Genomic DNA, 21676 nt, shown 5'->3' on the forward strand with positions numbered 1-21676 from the left:
TACTTTTAACACCTTTTTAACATAGCTGAGCATGTTAGAAATCACTTAAGGAAGTTATTCTAAATTTTTAACCAATCCCAGAAGGAAACCAGGAACTAGTAATTACATATAAACCAATTAATTACTTGCACTCTTTTATAGACATAGATTAATTAAATAAGAGAAAGTACCTTGCATACTGGAACAATTTCCACAGAAAAAGTGCTTTTGTAATTGTATGTGTTATTATGGATATCCTGAGAGATCAGTCTCTGTGAAGCTTTGTACCTATTAAGAGAAAAAGTTAATAGTAATAAAAAGACAAATGCTTTATTTATACAGTCTCAGAACATCAAATTTCACCAAATCAAATGACTGTCAAAGGTCTCAAACGGCTTCCTGATGTCTGCTACGGTGAAGCCTAATTTCACCCGATCCTTCACCAATATGACTAGACCCTAACTACTTTCAACATTATCTACTAAAAGTCTCCAAAACGTGCCCTTGCCTCAGCCAATCTAACCTATAAACAGCATCCACTAAAAGAGAAACTAATGTCCACAAATTTTTGTTCACACTCATCACACTTTTCAATGTAAACCTTACCTTTGAAAATTTCCCATTTTAGGAGCTGAAGTCTCTCCTCCTCCTTTAAGCTTTCCCCAAAGTCCTCTACCCCATCTTTCTTCCCTCTTATTTAAAAATGTCCAATCAATGGTTTGGTACTACAGTGCCTGTTATCATGGGGTGAGGTGCACAACCCCAAAATGATTCTTACATGCTCCTGGGCTAATAGTTCCCTTAAAGTAACTAAATCCAGCAAATGCTTACTAATCGTGTAAGTATTCCTACTACAGTTTTAAATGTCTTAACACAAGAGGCTGTCTCAGTCTGAAGAATAGATGGGAATACACCCACTCCCAGCTCCCTGGACTTAATCAATCACATTTCAGTTCAGAACATACCTACAGGGGACTGTACACTGAAGGAACTCTACCATCTTCTGAGCATGCTGCTTTGAAGAATAATAGAAATCCAGTCCATCTTAAAAAAAAAAAGCCACATGAATATAATTCTGCAAAATAAGATTATCTTCTACTAATATGACTATATAACAAATTAAATGTGTACTAAAAATCAAATTATCAGAAAATATATGTATAACAAATATATTAAATACTTATTATATAAGTATATTATATACTAACATGACTACACAACAACTTAAATGTGTACTAAAAATCAAACTATCAGAAAATATATTATATGTACTAAAGGTATCATATAAAACAAATTATTTAACAAATTCAGACAAATGCTAACAAAAATAAGATTCATAAATTTAATTTCAAACATAGTAATACTTAAGGTCAACAGGAGGGAAGAAAAACACTAAACTCCAGGACATAGGATATTTTATGTAATAAATGGAACAATTTACCAAGAGAACAATGGAAATGCACCTACAACAGCACTGAGGTGCAGAAACAAAAACTATTCAAAAAAAATTTAACAAATGTTAACACATGCACAATCATTATGGGGGACTAGTATAAGACGATCAAAACCAAAATGACCAAACTGACCAAAAATAGGAAGAATTCATAAATTGAACTATAAAGAAATTGAATCCATAATACAAGGATTTAATAACCAACTATCAAGATTAATTTAATTGAGATTATAGAACATGGTCCCAAGAAATAATACATACAATTTTTAAAAAGTCAAAGAACATTCATAAAAAAGAATATTCATAAAATAGTTATATACTAAGATTTTCTTAACTTCAATAAATTCAAAATGGTAGAAATTACTACAGACAACATTATTTGATCACAATGCAGCAGCATTAAAAATCAGCAACAAAAGGAAAACTAAAAGCAAAACCACCTACTAAGAAATGTTTAGAAATATTCTTCCAAACAACTCAGCTAATTGGGAAACTAAAATAACCCAGAGTAGCTAAAACAATTATAAAGACAGAGTTACCAGGAACATTATACTTCCCAATTTCACAACTCAGAAGCTTTAAGTGATCAAGACAGTGTGGTACTGGCCTGAGGATGGGTATGTAGATCTATGGAACAGACTCAAATTCCCAGAAATAAACCCTAACATTTATAGTCAATTGGTCTTTGACAGAGGATCCATTTGGGAAAGGAGAGTCTTTTTCCTGAGAAAGTAGGATATCCATGTGAAAAAGATAAATTTAGACCCTCCTCTCACACCATGTACAAAAAGTAAGTCAAAAAGGTTATTAACTTAAAGCCTAAATGTAAGAGCTAAACCTATAAAATACTTAAAAGAAATACAGATACCACTAAGTAGAAGCATCACATTTCTTGATTTCAAAATATATTACAAAACTACAGAAATCAAAACAGTATGGTATCAACAGACAGTCCTATACACCAATGGAACAAAATCAAGGGTCTAGAAATCAATCCACACATACACAGTGAACTGATTTTAAACAAGAGAGCCAAGAATACACAGTGAAGAAAGGACAGTCTCCAACAAATGATATTGGGAAAACTGGATATCCATACGTAAAAGAGTGAAATAGACACTTGTCTTACACCATATACAAAATCAACTCAACTCAAATTGAGACCCCAAACTATAAATTCCTAGAAGAAAACACAGGGAGAGAGAAAGCTTTATGACATTGGTGTTGGCAATGCCGTCATGGCTATGACACCAAAAGCACAGGCAACAAAAATGAAATAAACAATTGGGAGGAACTATATCAAACTAAAAAGCTTCTGCACAGCATAAGAAACAATCAACACAGTGAAAAGACAACCTGAAATCTCGGAGAAAGTAACTGCAAATGGGACTAACCTAAAAGGGATTAATCTCCAAAATATATTAGGAACTCCTACCACTCAACAGCAGATCTAATAACCCTATTGCAACATGGAAACGGAACCGTAGAGACATTTCCCTAAAGAAAACATGAAATGGCCCGCAAGTACCTGAAAAATGCTCACTGTCACTAATCACGGAAATGTAAATCAAAACCACAATAAAATATTTAAAATAAAAACATGAGAAATAAAACTACCACTGTTGACACATCATTGTTTACCTAAAAATCAAGAGTATCAACTATAAATTACTAGTGATTTTATGAAATTTCAAAAAGATCAACATATAAAATCAATAGCTTTCTAATATATTAGCAACAATCAATTACAAAATGTAATGAAAAAGTTGCCATCTGCAATAACAAATAGTACAGAATAGCTCAAAACGCCAATAAGGAACACTCAAAATCTTTATAAGAAAAACTATAAAATGTCACAAGTATAGGAAAGAACTGAGTAAGTGTAATTATGCATCAAACACGGTTCTTAATGCCTCACACACTATTTCATCTTCACAGTACTCCTATGAGGGAGGTGCTATCATCATCCCATTTTCTTGATAGAAAAGCCCAGGCTCAAAGAAGTTCAAGAACTTGCCCAAGGTCAGACAGCAAAAAACTGATGGGACAGAGATTCAAACCGACAAAATCTGGTTCTAGAACCCATACCCTTACTATCAATCAAGTTTTGCAAAAAAAAAAAAACAAAACCTAGTAAGGAGTACACATTGTAAAGTATCATTTATATACTGGGGTAGAAGCAATGACACAAAATTAACGAGAAGTGAACCATGTATAAAAAGGAATTTAGCATGTAAGAATAAGGAGTATTTTCAAATCAGTGGGAAAAAGACACACTATTTGGTAGTAGGTTTTAAGACAATGCAAGTTAACCTTCTGGGAAAAACTCCCACCAGGTAAGATTAAAGATCCAAAAGTAAAATATAAACTATAATTTACTTTTTTAAAAATAATCTTGGAGGTGCACCCAGCTAACTCAGTCAGTAGAGCACAAGACTCTTAAAAAACAATCTTGGGAGTATAGAAAACTTTCCTCTGTAAGACACAAAAGTTGCAAGCCACAGCTACACAACTAAAGAAGGAAAAGTAATAAGACATTACACATTGCAAAAAGTGTGTGCTCTCTCACGCTTGAACACACGCCATCAAAGGCATTTGCACTCTATATGCATACACACACGCACAATAATGAGAATGATATCCTGAATAACAACATAAGTGAGGAAAAATACATATATGAAGAACAAGCTATTCACATTGGAGAGAAATATAAATGGCTAATAGGCATATGCAAATGTTAACCTTCATTAGTAATCAAGGAAATGCAAAATAAAACAAGATGCCATTATTTTCTCCTTTAGAACAACAAAAATTAGAAGGCTAATACAATCTTACGCAGTGTTGGCAAGCGTCTGGGGAAAATGTAAACTCGTAAGTGACGGGACTATAACATGGCCACTATTTTGGAAGACAACCTAGCAGTACACACACAATTTAGTACTAGCACACTCATCTAGCAATTTCGACTCTCGAACTCCATGCCACAGAAAAACCACTAAATATACAAACACACAGGCATTTATGTCAGCATTTGTTTGCAGCAGCAAAAAAACAAAATGAAACATCTTATAAACCAACTACTGTATTTTGCATGCATAATTAGCTCCCGTGTATAATGAGCACCCACGTTTTTGTGCGTATTATACACGGGATTATCATGCCCATGCCATGTAATCATAATACTCAGGTATAATGCACATCCTTACTTCTCCCTCAAAAATTTGAGCAAAAAAGTGCACATTATGTATGGCAAAATATACTAATAGGAAATAACTAATGAAAGACATTGATTAATAGGCACACACACAAAGTGGTAAAAAATAATGAAATAGAATCATATACAGTGAGATGGAAAGGTTTCCAAATATATAACGTAACATGTTAAAGTCACAGAATATTTCAGAATTATCCCACATGAGGGAAACCAATTTCACCACAATGTACACAGAGAGTACACAGCACACTATCTTGTTGTAAGGGGCTACCTTCAGGAACGACAAGTGGATAAAAGGGACCCAGTCATCCTTTATTTATATTCTTCCAAGTTGGAATTTTTACGATTATGATTTTAAAAAGTTACAAATACACAAACAAACAAAACATTCATTTAAATCAAATCAAGAACCACTGTGGGGATGGGGTCAGGGGGGACATTAACTCCTCTGGATAAAAAAAAGGAGGGGTGGTTAAACTTATAATATTTTTGGTTTTGAAAGTGACTGCAAAGTATGTCCCAAAATGTATCCATATCTTTTGCTACAAAAAATTACATGTGAGGATAATTTTGCCACAGTGATGAACAATAGTTAAGTGTTTAGCTTCCTTAGCTAGAATATTTGGATTTCCTTATTCCCAAGAGTTACTCAAAACAAAGTTACCAGGAACAAAGGGGTACTTATGTTCCTGGGGGCTAGCCACAGACACTATGTTAAACAGGCAGCAAGATTCTGTCTCACTGCTTCTAGCACAGTGTATAAATTATACTTTATAATACATGCCCCCTACTTCTAAAACCCGAGTCACTAAACTATGCTTCACCAACTTAGACTATTATCTATGGATAATACTCAGGTCAGATACAAAGCCTACAAGATTTTCTTCAGGTGACATAACTGATACTCATTTTTCCTCTCCATTTAAAGACCAAGACCACACTTCAAAGCACTTTTCTCAAGATATGCAAGATCAGTGATTAAAGGATTCCAACATCATTTCAAGTGCCTTTACGTTTTAACTCACCATGAATCTCTTTGATACGAAGTGTATTCTGAGACATTCCATATTTCAAAATTAACTGTTCCAGGTAGTAGAAAGTTTTTTTGTGCAAAGTCTAAACATAAATACAATATTAAGTTAATAGATGAAATGCAAAGAAAAGCCACCCATAGATATGACACATTGGTTTTGAAAACTAAAATAATTTTTACAGATTATCTACAATGCAGTAACGATCTACTTCTCAAGGTGAATGCTCCAGGGACCTACACTATCGCTGGGGCATTAAGAACTTAGAAAAAAGGAACAAGAAAAGAGGTTTTATTAGCTGCTTATAACTGCCAAAGAAAACACACACGCTGGAGGATTCGCTCATCATCTTTCTCTCGTCACCTTTTGCCTGACCCGGACCACGGCCTTCCAGAAGTCCTGGGCTCCCACTCTGTGGCAGTCTCCACACGTCTGGGGCTGGACAACATAATCCACCACGAACACTTGCTGAAGGATAGCGCCATTCATCACCTGATTTAAAAAAACAACAATCACACTACTCCGTTCTTTCCTTTCTGTTTAGTTAAAAATATTTTTCTTAAAAAGACACTTTAATGTTTAACTCAAAATACTTTTCCATGATTGCTTTGAGAATATCAACAGTAAATCAGTTCAATGTAAAGTCACAAATTACACTATTTCAAAAGAGACATATAGGTTTAATTCATAAGATTAACTATATTAACATTTCAAATTTACCTTTAGTTGAAGTGGTTTTGAGGATTTTTTTGCATATTTTTATAACTATATATATATTTGTATATGTGTGTTTATATAATTTATCCTTAAAAGAAAAATAAGAGAAAAAACTATAAAAAAAGAACATTCCTAATTTGTTTCCAAACACAGCCAGTCACCTGAAATCGCCTCGGGAGCTTTCTAAACGTACATGTTCCTGTGTCCCACACCCAGCCAAACCCACTCTGACTCTGTTACTATGAGTTGCGATAAGCAGCCAAGTCTGAGAAGCACTGCCCTAGATCATGTTTTTACTTCAATTTTTTTCTAGTAAAGTAACTTTGAAAAGATGACCTTAGCCCCCTAAGCGTAAGCAATGGCTGCTATTATGAGTGATCTGATCATCTATGCCGATGATCCAAAAGAAAACAAAGAGTTAAAATTAAGAGTGTATTCATGTCCTTTTAAGCTATCAAGTCATAAAATGACTCACAAAAAGCCCCTTCATTTTCACTACCTACCCTTTAACCACGCTGAGAAATTATGCACGGCTTACCTCTTTCTGAACAGTCAGTTTAACTTTAAGTCTCTTAGAATGGGGCTCAGTCCAAACAAAGCCTGCATCTACAAGCCGGACCTTCCACAAAACACAAACAGAAAAAACATGAGTTCCCTTATGAGGAGAAAAATGTAAAAGAACAATTCATTAACAAATAAGTTTCATGAGATGTTTAAGGACTCTGTGATTAGTATCACTACCCAACAGAACCAGTAAAAAAAAAAGTATCATAAAAGGTATGGCAACAAAAACAGCAAATAAAAGGACAATCTAACAACTACATTAGTGCAACATGTATAATTCAAGTAAAAATGAAATACTACTTGCATAGGAAAAAATAAAAACCTTTTCCTAAAATAGTATTTGGACATTATACTTTTTATAAGGAAGCAAAGACACTGTGACCTCATCATCCACCAGAAATCTCATAAACACAAGTTTCTACTTGAATTATCTAATAATAAGTGTGTGGCTTAAAAAAGAAACATTCCCTAGAGAGCATCTCATGCACTGAATATGGCAGTGCACTTCTAAATAAGCAGGATCAGCAGAGGCCAAGAACAGTTTACTGTACGTGAGAGGCTGAACAGAGCTCGATATTGCTGAAGTTCATGTTTTGAGGAAGGAGGTGAGAGAATAAGAATGGAGGTTGTTTCACTAATTTGGGCAGGAGTTATATGCAAGCTGAACTGGGAGGAATTAAAAATAACAGAAGCAAAAAAGTCCAAGAGCTATTTAAGATATAAAATCTATAAGATTTAATATCCAGATATGACAGGTGGAAAACAACAGATTTTATTGGGTTGGCCAAAAAGTCTGTTTAGCTTTTCTGTAAAATAAAAGATACATTTTTCATTTCACCAATAACTTTATTGATTTGGATAGTTTGAGTATGTTGCCTATCCTCCATATGGTGTAACACTGATTGTTCTTGATTAATGTCTTGATTTGATCGCTACCAACTCCAACTGGTCCACCTGACTGTGAAGCACTGTCCAGCAGAAACTCCGGCATGAAACTTCGCAAACCACTGCTGACACATCCAACCAGTCACAGCGCCTCCTCCATACACTGCACAAATCTTTTTTTTTTTTTGCATTTCAGTTGCACTTGTACCTTTCTTGAAATATTAATGTATAATATGCCAAGAATGTTGCATATGTTCTTCCATCTTCAATATTAAAATGGCCACACAAAAATTCACCAACTTAAGTTTTTTTTAATGCACACTGATATGACAGCTGTCATAACACAATCTAACAAAATTGCTTCAGATAAAGTTAGAGACAACTAAGCACTACTAGAGCTATCTTATGGAAAAAATCAAATGAACTTTTTGTCCAACCTAACAGAATAATGCTCAAGTATCCAGTTTTGGGCATCTAGATAATACTATTTTTCTGACACAAAGAACAGATTTAATAGTGAAAAGATGCTGCATTTGGTTTTCGGACATTTGCATTTAAAAGGATTAATCTATGAGCTTTCCAAGTGAACATGTTCAGTAACTAGCATGACATAATACTTAGTCTGGAACTCTACAGAGAAATCTGAGCTCTGGATAACAGATCTGAGAGACATCAGCGGGCAGGTGATGACTTAATGAAGCCCTGCCTGGTCAGAGCTAGACCAGCTAGTGCAGCCGCAGCACCCCAGGGTAACACTCTCCTCATACCACTGGCTCCCCACTAAAGCAAACCTAGCAGTTGGCAAGCCGCAGCACACAGAGGGTGACAGGCAGCTTCTATTCCCTCAGTCTCCATCTGCAGGGGTTGAGAGGAAACCCCATGGGCACAAACGCTGCCTTTTACTCAGTTTCCAACCTCCATCTGCAGAAATGGAGGAGGACCCTTGACCTCCACTTCACCATTGACCAACACAGTCTCAGCAAACTGTCTGTCCTCAGACAACCAGGACTAGTCAACTTTATTGGGCCCTTTATCCTTACTGCAGTCCCAAATACCTCAGTCACCCCTCATCACCCACACTCCAAACTCCATATGGTTCTACACATTCCTTATTCTGTCCCATCTAACACTCTGGAACTCAACAAAACCTCCTAAATCCCCAACCTTTTCACAGAACATTCCCTTTACCTTCTAGATCTCTTGATTATATACGAGGTCTGTTTGGAAAAAGTCCAGCCATTGTTAATATAATGAGAACAGTTTGCACAACATTGGTGTGAACTGGCAGCCAAAGAGAGTGGACTGGAATGTGCATGGGTGAACAATGACGACTTCACTGTACTAGCCAGTTGGGGCAGTGGATGCCATTGAGGGAGCACATGTATGGTCATCACATTCAAAATGACTGAGTAGAACAACAAATCTGCATCATATTTTGCATTAAGCCCAAACACTCCTCCATGGAAACAATTTAGATGATTCAGATGATACAGAAGGCCACAGCTATGGGCAACTGGTGACTGGCAGCTTCATCACGACAGTGTGCCCACTCATGCATCATGTCTCATGCAGAATTTTTTGGCAAAACATCAAATCACCCAGGTGACTCAGCCCCCCTACAGCACAGATTTTGAGCCCCACAACTTCTGCCTTTTCTATAAACTCAAATCACCTTTGAAAGGGAAGAGATTTCAGACCATCAATGAGATTAAGGAAAATACTACAGAGCAGCTGATGGTGACTAGGAGAACTGTGTGAGGTCCCAAGGTGACTACTTTGAAAGGGACTGAGGCATCATTGTCCTGTGTACAATGTTTCTTCTATCTTCTTCAATAAATGTCTCTATTTTTCATATTACATGGCCGGATACCTTCTGGACAGACCTCGTACATTGTTCCTCTGCAGCTAATTAAAGTGATGACTGATACTTTTCTCACTTTCCTCCCATTATTTGACCATGAGCCAGAGAGGTAACCTCCTTGTCCTTAAACCACTTATTCCAAACCATTCTCTCAGCCTCTTCCTTAAATACAGCCAGGATTAAACCTGAAGTCTTGGTACTATGTCACCACCTCTTTTCATTTTGTTTTTAATTTTTTAAAAAGATTTTATTTATTTCTTAGAGAGAGGATAGGAAGGGAGAGAGGGAAAGAAACATCTGTCGATTGCCTCTGACGTGCTCCCAGTTGGGGACCTGGCCCGCAACTCAGGCATGTGCCCTGACTGGGAACCAAGCCAGCAACCTTTTGGTTTCTCAGGCCAGCACTCAATCCACTGAGCCACGCCAGCCAGGACTTTTTTTTATTTCTAACTTGTTTTTAACCACCTATTTGTTAGTCATCTGTTAATCCTTGGGTCACTGCTTTCATTTCTCAAAGATTTTTAGATCCTGACTCAGTCACTCTTTCCAATAATATTAATATTTAATGATTTCAATATCCTCATAAATAATCCCCAAGTACCTTAGCCTCTCCCTTCTTTTTGAGTTCCTTTCCCCACAAGACCTTGTCCTTCTTCCTACTTGTAACTAAATCTCCCACCCCAACCCCTTCAATCCCAAACATCTGACTATCATCTACATTTTCAGCGCATTCTCTCTAGTCCCGGACACTAAAAACCCTTCAATCTACTGAAATCCACAAACTGTTCATCCTACCACCTTTTCATTATCTCCCATCCCTCCTTATCTACTCACTTCCATCCTATCCCAGCTTAATTTCAAGATCAATCATCACTCATGCCCATGTACACACTCAATTGCCTTGGTCCCTGCCTCACTTTACCTTAGTCATCTGGCTAAATCACGTTGGTTAAATCCAGTGATCTGCCTGCTCTATGCCTTACCTATGCAGATGATGGGGCTAGAGAAATACACACGCACACCACCCATTCTTTAAGTTTGTAACAGTAACTCTCAGCCCTGCCCAGCAACCATCTGTCATTCTGGCCCACTTTTCCACTTGCCCAGAGGTCTTTCCATACCTTCCCCTCTTCTCAAACACCTGATAATAGATTTTCCCTCAATAACTACTGCCCATGCATCTGTCTTCACAATTTAAAAAAAAAAGAGTCAGAAGAGATTTTCCGGAAGCTCCCATATGCCAACACTTTCCTATTATCATAAATGAAATGTCTATGGTCCTATTATCAAGACCAACCTCTAGAATGCCCTAATAGAGAGCAGAGATCTTTGTTCTGTTCTGTGAAATAGTCCAGGCTCCCAAATTAGGCTGGCAAAGAGTAAGCGCCAAGTATTTGTGAAGGAACAAAGGAAAGTGTTCTTCCACTGGTATGCCACATCCTGTCACTCTCCTACTCCTCCAGGACAGCTCCCAGACAACTGTTCTGTATCTTTGCAGTTGTACAAATGTTTCCCTCTGCACCTTATTATTCCAGGACAGCTTACAAATATACTTAACACCTCTCATCTTAGGAACTGTGACCTTGCCCTGGCCAGTGTGGCTCAGTCAGTAGGAGCGGCATCCCATAAACCAGTCAGGGCATATACCTATGCTACAAGTTCAGTCCCCAGTCGGGGTGCACATGAGAGGCAACCAATTGATGTTACTCTCTCACATGGATGTTTCTCTCTCTTTTTATCCCCCTCCCTTCCACTCTCTCTCTAAAAATCAATTCAGCATGTCCTCAGATGAGGATTAAAAAAAAGAAAGGAATGTGTCATTTTTTAAAATTTCTGATAACTTTTTTTATTGTTGACACTGTTACAGATGTCCCCAACTTCCATCCTCTTTGTCCCCCTCTACCCAGCCCAACTCCCGCCATCACCACATTGGGCTCACCAAACATTTGACAAAAGCCTGAAGTATAAGAGCAAAAAGACCAAGTTATACAAAAAACTGACTCCAGAAAAAAAGGACAAGGAGACAGAGACAGACAAATCAGGAAATAGAAATGTTTAAAACAAAAACAACTATTGAGAAACCCTCAGAATACATCAAGACTCTGAAACTTAAAAATATTAGTGCTGGGGGAAAAATCAACATAAAAACAGAAAGATAAAGTTAAGAAAATTGCCAGCAACACACAAAAATAAGACAAAACACAACAAAATGAAGATTTAAAACAATACAAGAGGAAAAAGACAAAGTTGAGCAGTAATTTCATACATATATTTTCCCCCCAAATTATTGCAGGTTAAGAGGTTTCTGATAAATGAATAACAAATTTGACTCTATATTAAATCTTTTAAAGCAGACTTATTTTTTTTATATTTTATTTATTTATTTATTTTCAGAAAAGGGAAGGAAAGGAGAAAGCGTGGGAGAGAAACATCATTGTGTGGTTGCCTCTCATGTGTCCCCTTCTGGGGACCTGGCCTGCAACCCAGGCATGTGCCCTGACTGGGAATCGAACCAGTGACCATTTGCTTCACAGGCCCATGCTCAATCCACTGAACTACACCAGCCAGGGTAAAGCAGACTTATTTTCATTTCCATAAAAAAAAGAATATACTTGCCCTGGCTGGTGTAGCTCAGTGGACTGAGCGCAGGCCTATGAATCAAAATGATCACTGGTTCGATTCCCAGTCAGGGAACATGCCTGGGTTGCGGGCCAGGTCCTCAGTGCAGGGTACATGAAAGGCAACCACACATTGATGTTCTTCTCTCTCTCCCTCTCTCTCCTCTCTCTTTCCTTCCCCTCTCTCTCAAAATAAATAAATAAAATATTTTTTTAAAAAAGAATATATTTAACTTCAAACATGAAACAGCATTTGTAGTGGAGTACTTACCAACAGTAACATTTAATAGTAACTTTTGAAAAACCTACTCATACAAGAATTTACCAAAAATGAGAGATTAAAAAGATATTCCTACAAAAAAAAATTTCAGCTTTTTGACCTACCTTACTCAGAGGGGCTTTAATTTTCTTCAAACACAGAGCAAGAAGTTCTCTGGATTCTAATGCACATTGTATCCAAGTTCCCGGTGGCTGGAAATATCTGAGAGAGAAGACAATATCCTGAAACCTAGGATCTCTCAAGGAAAAATAAAAATTCCCATCTGCATATGCAGATGTAACACTGATTATTAGCCAAATATAATAACCCACGATTAATCTAAAGCACTTAACCCAAATATATTCTAATAGTTCTAGAAAACTTTCCATTAGACCAGTAGCGTTACTTAAAAATGTAAAATTCTGGGCATTTGCAAAAGCCAACCTGCAAGCACCAGAAGAATTCTAGTGTGGCTGACAAAATGACCAAAAGTTCCTTGAATCTATCCTCTGAAAAACAGGTAAAAAACCATCTTAAAATGGCATTAAAATGATTTATAATGTATATCTGTAATGCTTAAGAACTGCTTATTTCTCACACACAAACAAGATAAATTAGCCCTGGCTGGTGTAGCTCAGTGGATTGAGCTTGGGCCTGCGAACCAGACGATCGCGGTTTGATTCCCAGTCAGGGCACATGCCTGGGTTGCAGGCCAGTTCCCAGCAAGGGACTCACGAGAGGCAACCGTACATTGATATTTCTCTTCCTCTCTCCTTCCCTTACCCTCTAAAGATAAATAAATAAAATATTTTTTAAAAAGATAATTTTTAAAAAAGAAGATAAATTAATACTTTATTACTATGTACCAGAATAGTTCAGATTATTCATCTAAATTCCTTTTCCAAATTTTAACTGTAAAATTCAAGTTTTAAAATCTTACATAGCATCTCAGTTAAAACTGAAATCCTTCATGCATGTGCTGTAAGTTTTTTAGCCCAGCCCACCAGGACTTAGGACAACGCTTATCACAGAGTAAGTGCCCAACAAAGGCTTGTTAAATACAGAGTACTTCTAAATGTGTTATGTAAATCCTTTTTCTTTTTTAGCATACTTTTAAAGGTTCATTCAAAAATATTATACAAGTTGCTTTGTTATATGTATGCTTTTTGAATTAGAAAGGGCTTCATATACCATCTTATGAAGCCCCTTCGGTCTGATGAGGAAATTAATGCTTAAAGAGGTTAATGGTCAAGAGTTCAAAAAAATCTAATTTGTGAGGAATCCAGAACAAACTAGGTATCCTGATTCTTTGTCCAGTGTTTTACTCCACCATGCTTTTAAGAATAGCAAACAGTTATAACAAATTAAGCTTCACACTCGCAACACCTGCAAACTGTAATCCCCCTGAAACAGCACAAACTTCATGTGTTTATAGAGGAGTATGTACATGTGCTAAATATTTTTCTGAGGATACTTTTCAAATGCGCAAAAACATTCATAAACCCCTCCTCCTCCCAAAAAGTTAAGAACTGCTATAATCCTAACCCATTTGGGAAATCACAGGCATAATTTTACACAGTTTCAATGGGCAGTTTTGTGTTACTCAATGGCCTACCAGGCAGACATAAGCAGTTTATGGCAGTAACTAAAGTTAATAAATAAGGAATATAAGCAATTTCAGAAGATCTTCTGCCTTCAAATCCAGTCTTGATTTCAGACCATTACAGATATGTGAGCTTTTTTTCTCCATCAACTATTGTGATTTTAGTACAATGGGAATATTCATAGATGTAATTTTTAAAAGACTTTGCTATATTACTTAAAACATAGGTAATTTTTTTATCATGCATAGCTTCTAGTGACTGAGGGGGAAAAATCTTTCACGGTAATAACAGAAGGATGTCTTTAGTAAACTGTTCTCACTCTTACACACGTCAACTTGATATCTATTGACTTTAAATATCAAACCTATTAGTGTCTTAACAGAAACAGAACAAATTCAAATACCTCTACACTATCTTCATCAAATTAGCAGGGCAAGTTAAAAAGTACACTACAAAATTACAAATTCTAAAATCTTTGGCAACACCAACATAAATAAAATTAAATCTCAATTGCATACACTTTTTTCATGTACCTTGGTAACCACGACATATTCTATACATACATCTCAACCGTAAGTAGGATGAATAGTATCACAGCATACCTTTGGCATTGCTTGCAGAAAGATACAGAGACCTGTTTTGGAATGCCTTGACTGATGTCTACTTTACTTCGCAAACAGGCCACACAAATATTGGCAGGATTTGGACTAATTGCAACACCACATTCGCAGCACAAGCTTAAATAAATAAAGCATACAATTTACAAGTTAGATTTCATAAATGCACTGGTTAAATTTTAAAACTATCAAACAAACAAAATCCTCCATGTTAGGGCCATTAATATCTCTGCTCCTAAAGCAACAAATAGGAAAACAAACAATCTTCAAACAGGCAGTAGGTAAAGAACCTTAAAACACTGAGATTATAAAAAAGAAAGGACAGCCAAAATTCCAGAAACCCTCAATATATGGTTGATGTCCAAAGGGCCTCAAGAGTCTAAATTATTTCTAACAGTAATCAGGTGGCATTATAGGTCTAAGGTAATTTTTTTTAAAGCCTCAGCATAGCACAGGGACTGCCCAAATGTAAACATTTACCCAGAGCAGTAAATGTCTAAAGGATGGAAAGAGTATCATGTCTAGTGATTCAGTATACTGAATGCGAGTGTCATGATCCTAGGTATACTGGGAGCAGAAAATGTTTAAGAATCACTGATGTTGTCCAAAAGAAGCGTTCTATAATCTGTGATGTCCAATATGGGAGCTACCAGGCATGCGTGGCTACCGAGCACTTGAAATGTGGCTAGCAGGACTGAAGAATTGAATACTTCATTTTATTTCATTGTAAGTACTTTAAATAGCCACATGTGGCTAATGCGTATGCTATTCAACAATGCAAACCTAGAACATATGGTGAATATATTCTCTTAAGGGAAACATCTGCAGCAACAAACTGTCCAAGTAAAAACGAATTTTATTTTCTCAGGAAATAAGGCTTTTTATTTCTTTCACTTAGACAAAGAATTCCCCCCTTAAAAACAAAAGCGTCCCCCAAAGTGGCTGGGTTTCAGACTCACTTGAACATCTTTAAATTTAAAGGGGACAGGAAAGAGGCGTGACTCACATATGTCCAGGGGTGCGATCGGTGGATTCTGTCATATACTCCATTATGTTGTATGCCCTGATTTTAAAAAGAAAGAGATTATCGAGGGATTTGTCATTTGCCTATTCACTTCTCTATACAAATCTTTCGTCTGTCTCTCTCCGAAGCCCCATAACACAGCAAATAAGAAAAACCAATTCCATTTGGTAACACTGAATAAATAACTTCTTTAATACCAAAAAGAAGCGAATTCCGGAGCCTCCCATCTGCAAGACGCTCTCAAACCGCTGACCTCAGCTGTCACCTGGGTGCCAACCCCGGCAGGCCCAGGGCGGGGTCAGCGCGGAGGCCGCTCTAACACCCTCGTACCTTGGACTGGAGCTACAGCAGTCCCCGGACAGTGTCGCCGCGCCCGCGGGCCACCAACCGGGATCCCGCCTCCCCCAGGTGACACTTCACTGGGGCCCGGAACCCGTGGCGCGCACGTGGCCAGAGGCCGGCCCAAGCCCAGGAGGTCCGCCCCACTGCCTAATCAGGGACCCCCGCGCGACAGCAGCCCGGGTCTCGGTTCCCAGAACCTACTCAATAGCTCCGGGAAGGACCCAGACCTGCCGAAAAACCACAACAGAAGTGGACCCGCTCCAACGACCACTAAAGCCGGCACAGTGTGGTGAAGGTCTCGCGAGAGCAGAGATCCAAATCTCGCGGGCTGAGAGTTGCGAGTTAAAGGGGTGGGTGGGGGCGGAGAAAGGGGAGGGCCCAGGCGCGGGGCTGGGCGGGCGGGAGGCTTGGTGGCCGCAGGGATTCCGGAGAAAAGGCTGGGTGTCGTCGTCCGGTGATGCTTGACACGCATGCCCTGCAACTCCTCTGTTGCGTTAGCTTCCTTACCGATTTTCTCCGGCGGGAGTTAACTCCAGCCCAGCCTCGCCCACGTCTCAGATATCCTGATTGGGAATTTGAGTTTTCGTTAAATGATTACATAAAAGTTGTCAGTGAACAGTATCACGTTGCACGTAGAAATTAGAGAAAACTCTGTGGAGAGTCCCTTTGTTTTCGTTCACCATCATGTATCTAACGTCCGCCACGTCCTAAAGCTCAAATGAGTGTTTGTTGAAGAGATGAAAGAAAAAAATGTAAGGCGTAATTATTTGCGAAGACGTCTAGCTAATTTTAGGCCATTCTCGTTGGAATGTGCTTCCTGATAGTACACTTAATATTTCCTTGTAACTTCATACCTTGAGCATAGAACAGCACAGACCATGTCTAACAACTCTTTCTCAGGACAGAATTTCAAGTATTTGAAGAATACAACCATAGATTTTCCAAGTGTTCTTACCCAAGTTTCAAGAAATAAGCAAGGTGATCTTATAGCAGGTGATTGAAGAAGGCCTCGCGTTGTGTCTTGCCCAGGATACTTAAACATTCTCCCATTCATTTTCCTTACTTCCAGACTCCAATCCATCCTTTCAAAAGGCAAATCTGATTTTGTCACACTACCCTGCCTTTAATCTTTCAGAGGTCTCTGGTCACCTCCTGAATTACTTCCGATTGTCTGCATGGAAAGAAGGGCCTTCAGTACCTTACCCCGACAATCCCTGTCACATCCCTAAGCCCAAATGGATGGTCCTCACAAGAACTAGTCTACTCTTGCTTATGCCCAGAACTCTCCATCTAAACATTAAGCTGGAGCATCTTGTATTAGTTTTCTATTGCCACCAAAACAAATATCACAAATGTTGTGGCTTAAAACAACACAAATTTATTATCTTACAGTTCTGGAGGTTATAGCTCAAAAAATAGATGCTCCTTCTTTACATATGGTCCTATAACATCTTGAGAGGAGATACATGTCACCATAGTAGTGCTAACAACATTAAATAGGATCATAAATGTTCTACTCCGCGTGTTCCATGGATTCAAACTCCTGGGTCTTGTTCTTCTCAGTATTTGCTGCCCCTGGCACAGTACCTGAGACCAAAAACACCCTCAGGGCATCTTGGTAAATTAATTACCCATTTGATACAGCAATTCCGAAGAGAAATATTTATCTCCTTATTTTTTCAATCACATCATCATTTCCCTCAAGTCAAATACCACTAGGAAGAGAACTATAAACAGATTGTGTTTATTATTCACTGAAGTGAGTGCAAACAAACCATTTGGAGTCACAAAGTGTCTTAGTAAGAGTGTGTTCGGAAAAAACTTATCACAGATTTGGCAGGGTGACTTGAAGAGGGTCTAAGAAAGCAAGGATTTGCTGTAGACTGGATGCTGCCAGAAGGCAGAGGCAAGTCTATGATTGGATATCTCAATAAATCTGATCTATAGGAAGAGAGACAAAAATAAAGCTACAATTAGTAAAGAAGTAGCACTCATTTGGACCAAGAGAGGGAGTGAGTGGCATTTTGTGGGTGGCACAGTGAGCTTGTCTGTCTACGGTTAGACAAAAGTGTGCAATGGTCTTGCTTTGTCTCATTTTATCGTGGTCTCAGAGTACCCTTGTCTGAGGCTGGTATTCTGTGAAATTGTTTATGCAACAGAATAACGTGGTCTCCCTGTGAGTACAGGCCGGCCTCTGAATGTCAGGGGCGGCTCTTTTTTTCTTTCTCAACACACTCCTTCAATACCCTATTTGATGTGGCACCGAGTGGCACCGTGCCAGGCTTGTTGGGCACTGGATACACAACAGTGGACGGCACAGACATGATCCCTGCCTTCATGGAGCATACATTTTACAATAGGTGAGGCCGATAGTCCAAACGATTGGGTAATTTGCTGCAAGTTCTATAGCAAGTAAGTGGCAGAACCAGGACATGAGCTATGTACAGTTTATCTAACTCTGTACTCAGGCCCTCAGCACCCTATTGGGCTCGCTGCCCTTCTGTGGCTCAGGCTGTCTGTTCTCAGCCATAGGGTTTTTTTTTTTAAATAAATTGTTCTTTTTACATCAACTTTATTTTCACTTTCTGTTTCAGAGTCTGTGGAAAAACAGGTTAAAATCACAGAATGGTTATTCCTAAGTAAGCACATTTGGATGTCAGAAAAAGTATTTTCTACAATGTCTGGGTGTGTAGCTGATTTACCTCAGGGTCCTTTTCAGTTAAGTGAACCATGGCCTTCCAATTAATTGTAAAAATTAGTAATAATGAAGAAATAATCCAAGAAATGTTTTTCAGAATGGAAAGACATGAAGTTTATAGGTTGAAAGGACGTACCACATTCTCATCAAAATGAATAAAAATAGGCATGCACCAGAGATCATGATGCTGAGGTCCAAATCACTGGTAACGAAAGTAAGATCCTGAAAGCTGCTGGTAGAAAAAGCCAGGTCACATACAGGGGATTAAAATCAGAATAGTTCCAGCAATACCAGAAACAAGCAGGCAGTGAAGAAATATTTTGAAAATTCAGAAGAAAAATGATTTCCGGCCTTGAATTCTATTCTGGGCCAAATTATCAGTAAATTGTGAGTATAGAATTAAGATGTTTTCTGTCGCACCCTTCTAAGGAAGTTACTGACAGATACAAACTAAGAGAAAGGGAGACTCAGGACTCTGGAGATACGGAGATACATTAGCAAAATCACGAGGTGACAGCTGTGTACTACACAGAGGGGGCTTCCTTCCAGATCGGAGTGATCACATGTTCTGAGATTTCTACAAGAAACTGAAAAGTGATGACATATGCAACATTTCTGAATACCTTGAAGGTTTAGACAACAGGCAAAGCATTGAATATTGATAAAGGAATACTATGAACAAATTTACACACCAAAATCTGAACACTTAGAAGAAATAGACCACTTCCTCAAAAATCACAAACTGCTTAGTCTCACCCAAAATGAAGTAGATAATTTGAATAACCTGATAACTACTAAGAAAATTCAATTTGTAATTAAACACCCACCCCCTAAAAACCTACAGGTCCAGATATTTCACTGGAGAATTCTACCACGTGTTTACAGTTTCTTCTGGGAAATAGAAAAGAAGGGAATACATCCCAATTTCTTTCATGAAGCCATTATTACCTTAATACTAAAACCAAAGCAAATGCCAAAAAGGAAAAAGAAAACTACAGTCCAATACCTTCATAAATATAAATGCAAAATTCATCACAAAACATTAGCAAGTAAAATTCAGCAATGCATACAAAGAATCACACACCATGTCCAAGAGGGATTTATTTCGGGGTTACGAGCCTGGTTCGATACCAGAATATCAATGTAATCCACCACATTAACAGGATAAAAGAGAAAACTCACACGTTCATAATATTGAAACAGAAGTGTTTGAAAAAACTCAACACCCATTCAAAATTTTAAAAATTCTCGGAAAATAAAAATAGAGGGGAATTTTCTCAACTTGATAAAGAACATCAACAAAAGCCCTGCAGCTAACATTATAAACAATGGTAAAGGGTCTAAGGCTTTTCCCCCTGAGATTAGAAACGGGTCAAGGACATTCCACTCACTGCTCCTGCTCAGCCTTGGGCTGGAAGTTCCATCGAACACAATGAGGGAAGAAAAGGAAGTGAGAAGCAAACACGTCAGAAAGGAAGAAATAAAGCTGCCCTTAAATGCAAATAACATAATTGCCTCCATGGAAAAATTCCAAGGAATCTACAAAACACTGCCTAGAATTAACAAGTGAGTTCATCACACATCCAAGATAAACATTAAAAATTAACTGTATTTATGTACACTAGCAATGAACATGTGGCACTGAAATTAAAAATACAATGCCATTCACAATTGCTCAAAAAATGAAAAACCTAGGTAGGCCTACCAAAACATGTACAAAACCACATGCTAACAACTACAAATGCTGATAAAAGAAATCAAAAAAGATCTAAATAGCTGGAAAGACTTGGTAAAGATATTGATTCTCCCCAAATTCACATATGAATTTAGTTCAATTCCTGTCAAGATTCCAATAGGTGATTTTTATATGAAGACAAAGTTATTCTAAAATTTATGTGGTAAAGCAAAGGAAATGGAATACCTAAAACAATTTGGGAAAACCAGTAAAATGGGAGGAATCTTTTCACTCAATTTCAAGACTTACTATGGAGATACAGTATGAAGATTGCATGGTATTTGTAGAGAGATAGACACATCAATCACTGGAACAGAATAAAGAAACCAGAAACAGACCTCCCACAAATACGCCAAACTGATGTTTGAAAACAGCACAAGACAGACTTAGTGGAGGAAATGGCCTTGGCAACAAACGGTGCTACAACAAGTGAACGTCCATCCATAAACGAAAAAATAAACCTTGACTTAAGTCTCACATCTCCTACCAAAATTGACTCAAAATGCATCGCTGATTTAAGATAACATGTAAAACTATAAAACTTTTACAAAAACTCACGAGAAAATCTTTGTGATCTAGGACTAGGAAAGGAATTTCTATATTTGATTCCAAAAGCATAACCTATAAAAGGAAAAATTGGTAAGTTGGACATCATCAAGATTTTAAAACTTGCTCTGTTGAAAGACACTTTATTAAGAGGATAAAAAGACAAGCTACTGAGTGGGAAAAAATATGTGGAAATCATAACCACCTAATGACTAGTATCTCAAATATATAAAGAACTCTAGAAACTTTAATGTGGAAAAACAATCTAGTTGGAAAATTGGCAAAAGACATGAATAGACATTGCACTGAAGAGACTATTTAGCAGCGAAGTAAGCAGCTATGAAGATGTTTCATGTCATTAGCCATTAAGGGGTATGCCGGTTAAAAGCACACTGAGACATCACTAGCCACTTATCAGAATGGCTCAAGTAAAAAGTAGTGAGAACACCATTTGCTGAGAAGGATGCCAACAACCTGGGTTGCTCATACACTGCTGATGGGAACGTAGAATGGTAAAGTCGCTCTAGAA

The 21676-nt window shown here is 37.8% G+C and overlaps 1 protein-coding gene across 8 annotated transcripts in view; it reads right to left on the reverse strand.

Annotated features, from left to right (window-relative positions):
* Positions 1-21676, reverse strand: part of NMD3 (NMD3 ribosome export adaptor) — a 36184-nt gene that overhangs the window by 11916 nt on the left and 2592 nt on the right. For 2 of the 8 annotated variants that reach the window (XM_037046622.1, XM_037046616.1), the window contains exons 2-9: positions 15809-15865; positions 14788-14922; positions 12707-12803; positions 6933-7013; positions 6041-6169; positions 5672-5762; positions 945-1023; positions 171-267 (exon numbers count right to left, since the gene is read on the reverse strand). In XM_037046622.1, the coding sequence (XP_036902517.1) occupies positions 171-267; positions 945-1023; positions 5672-5762; positions 6041-6169; positions 6933-7013; positions 12707-12803; positions 14788-14922; positions 15809-15852 (753 nt within the window). In that variant the 5' untranslated portion in view covers positions 15853-15865. Of the gene's footprint in view, positions 1-170; positions 268-944; positions 1024-5671; positions 5763-6040; positions 6170-6932; positions 7014-12706; positions 12804-14787; positions 14923-15808; positions 15866-16023; positions 16123-16156; positions 16267-16369; positions 16485-21676 lie in introns of those variants that run through there. The other 6 variants (XM_037046618.1, XM_037046620.1, XM_037046617.1 and 3 more) reach the window with 6 other exon arrangements.

This window comes from Sturnira hondurensis, unplaced genomic scaffold (genome assembly GCF_014824575.4).
Source record: "Sturnira hondurensis isolate 20B ecotype Veracruz unplaced genomic scaffold, ASM1482457v3 Scaffold0005279, whole genome shotgun sequence".
Taxonomy (NCBI): Eukaryota; Metazoa; Chordata; class Mammalia; order Chiroptera; family Phyllostomidae; genus Sturnira; species Sturnira hondurensis.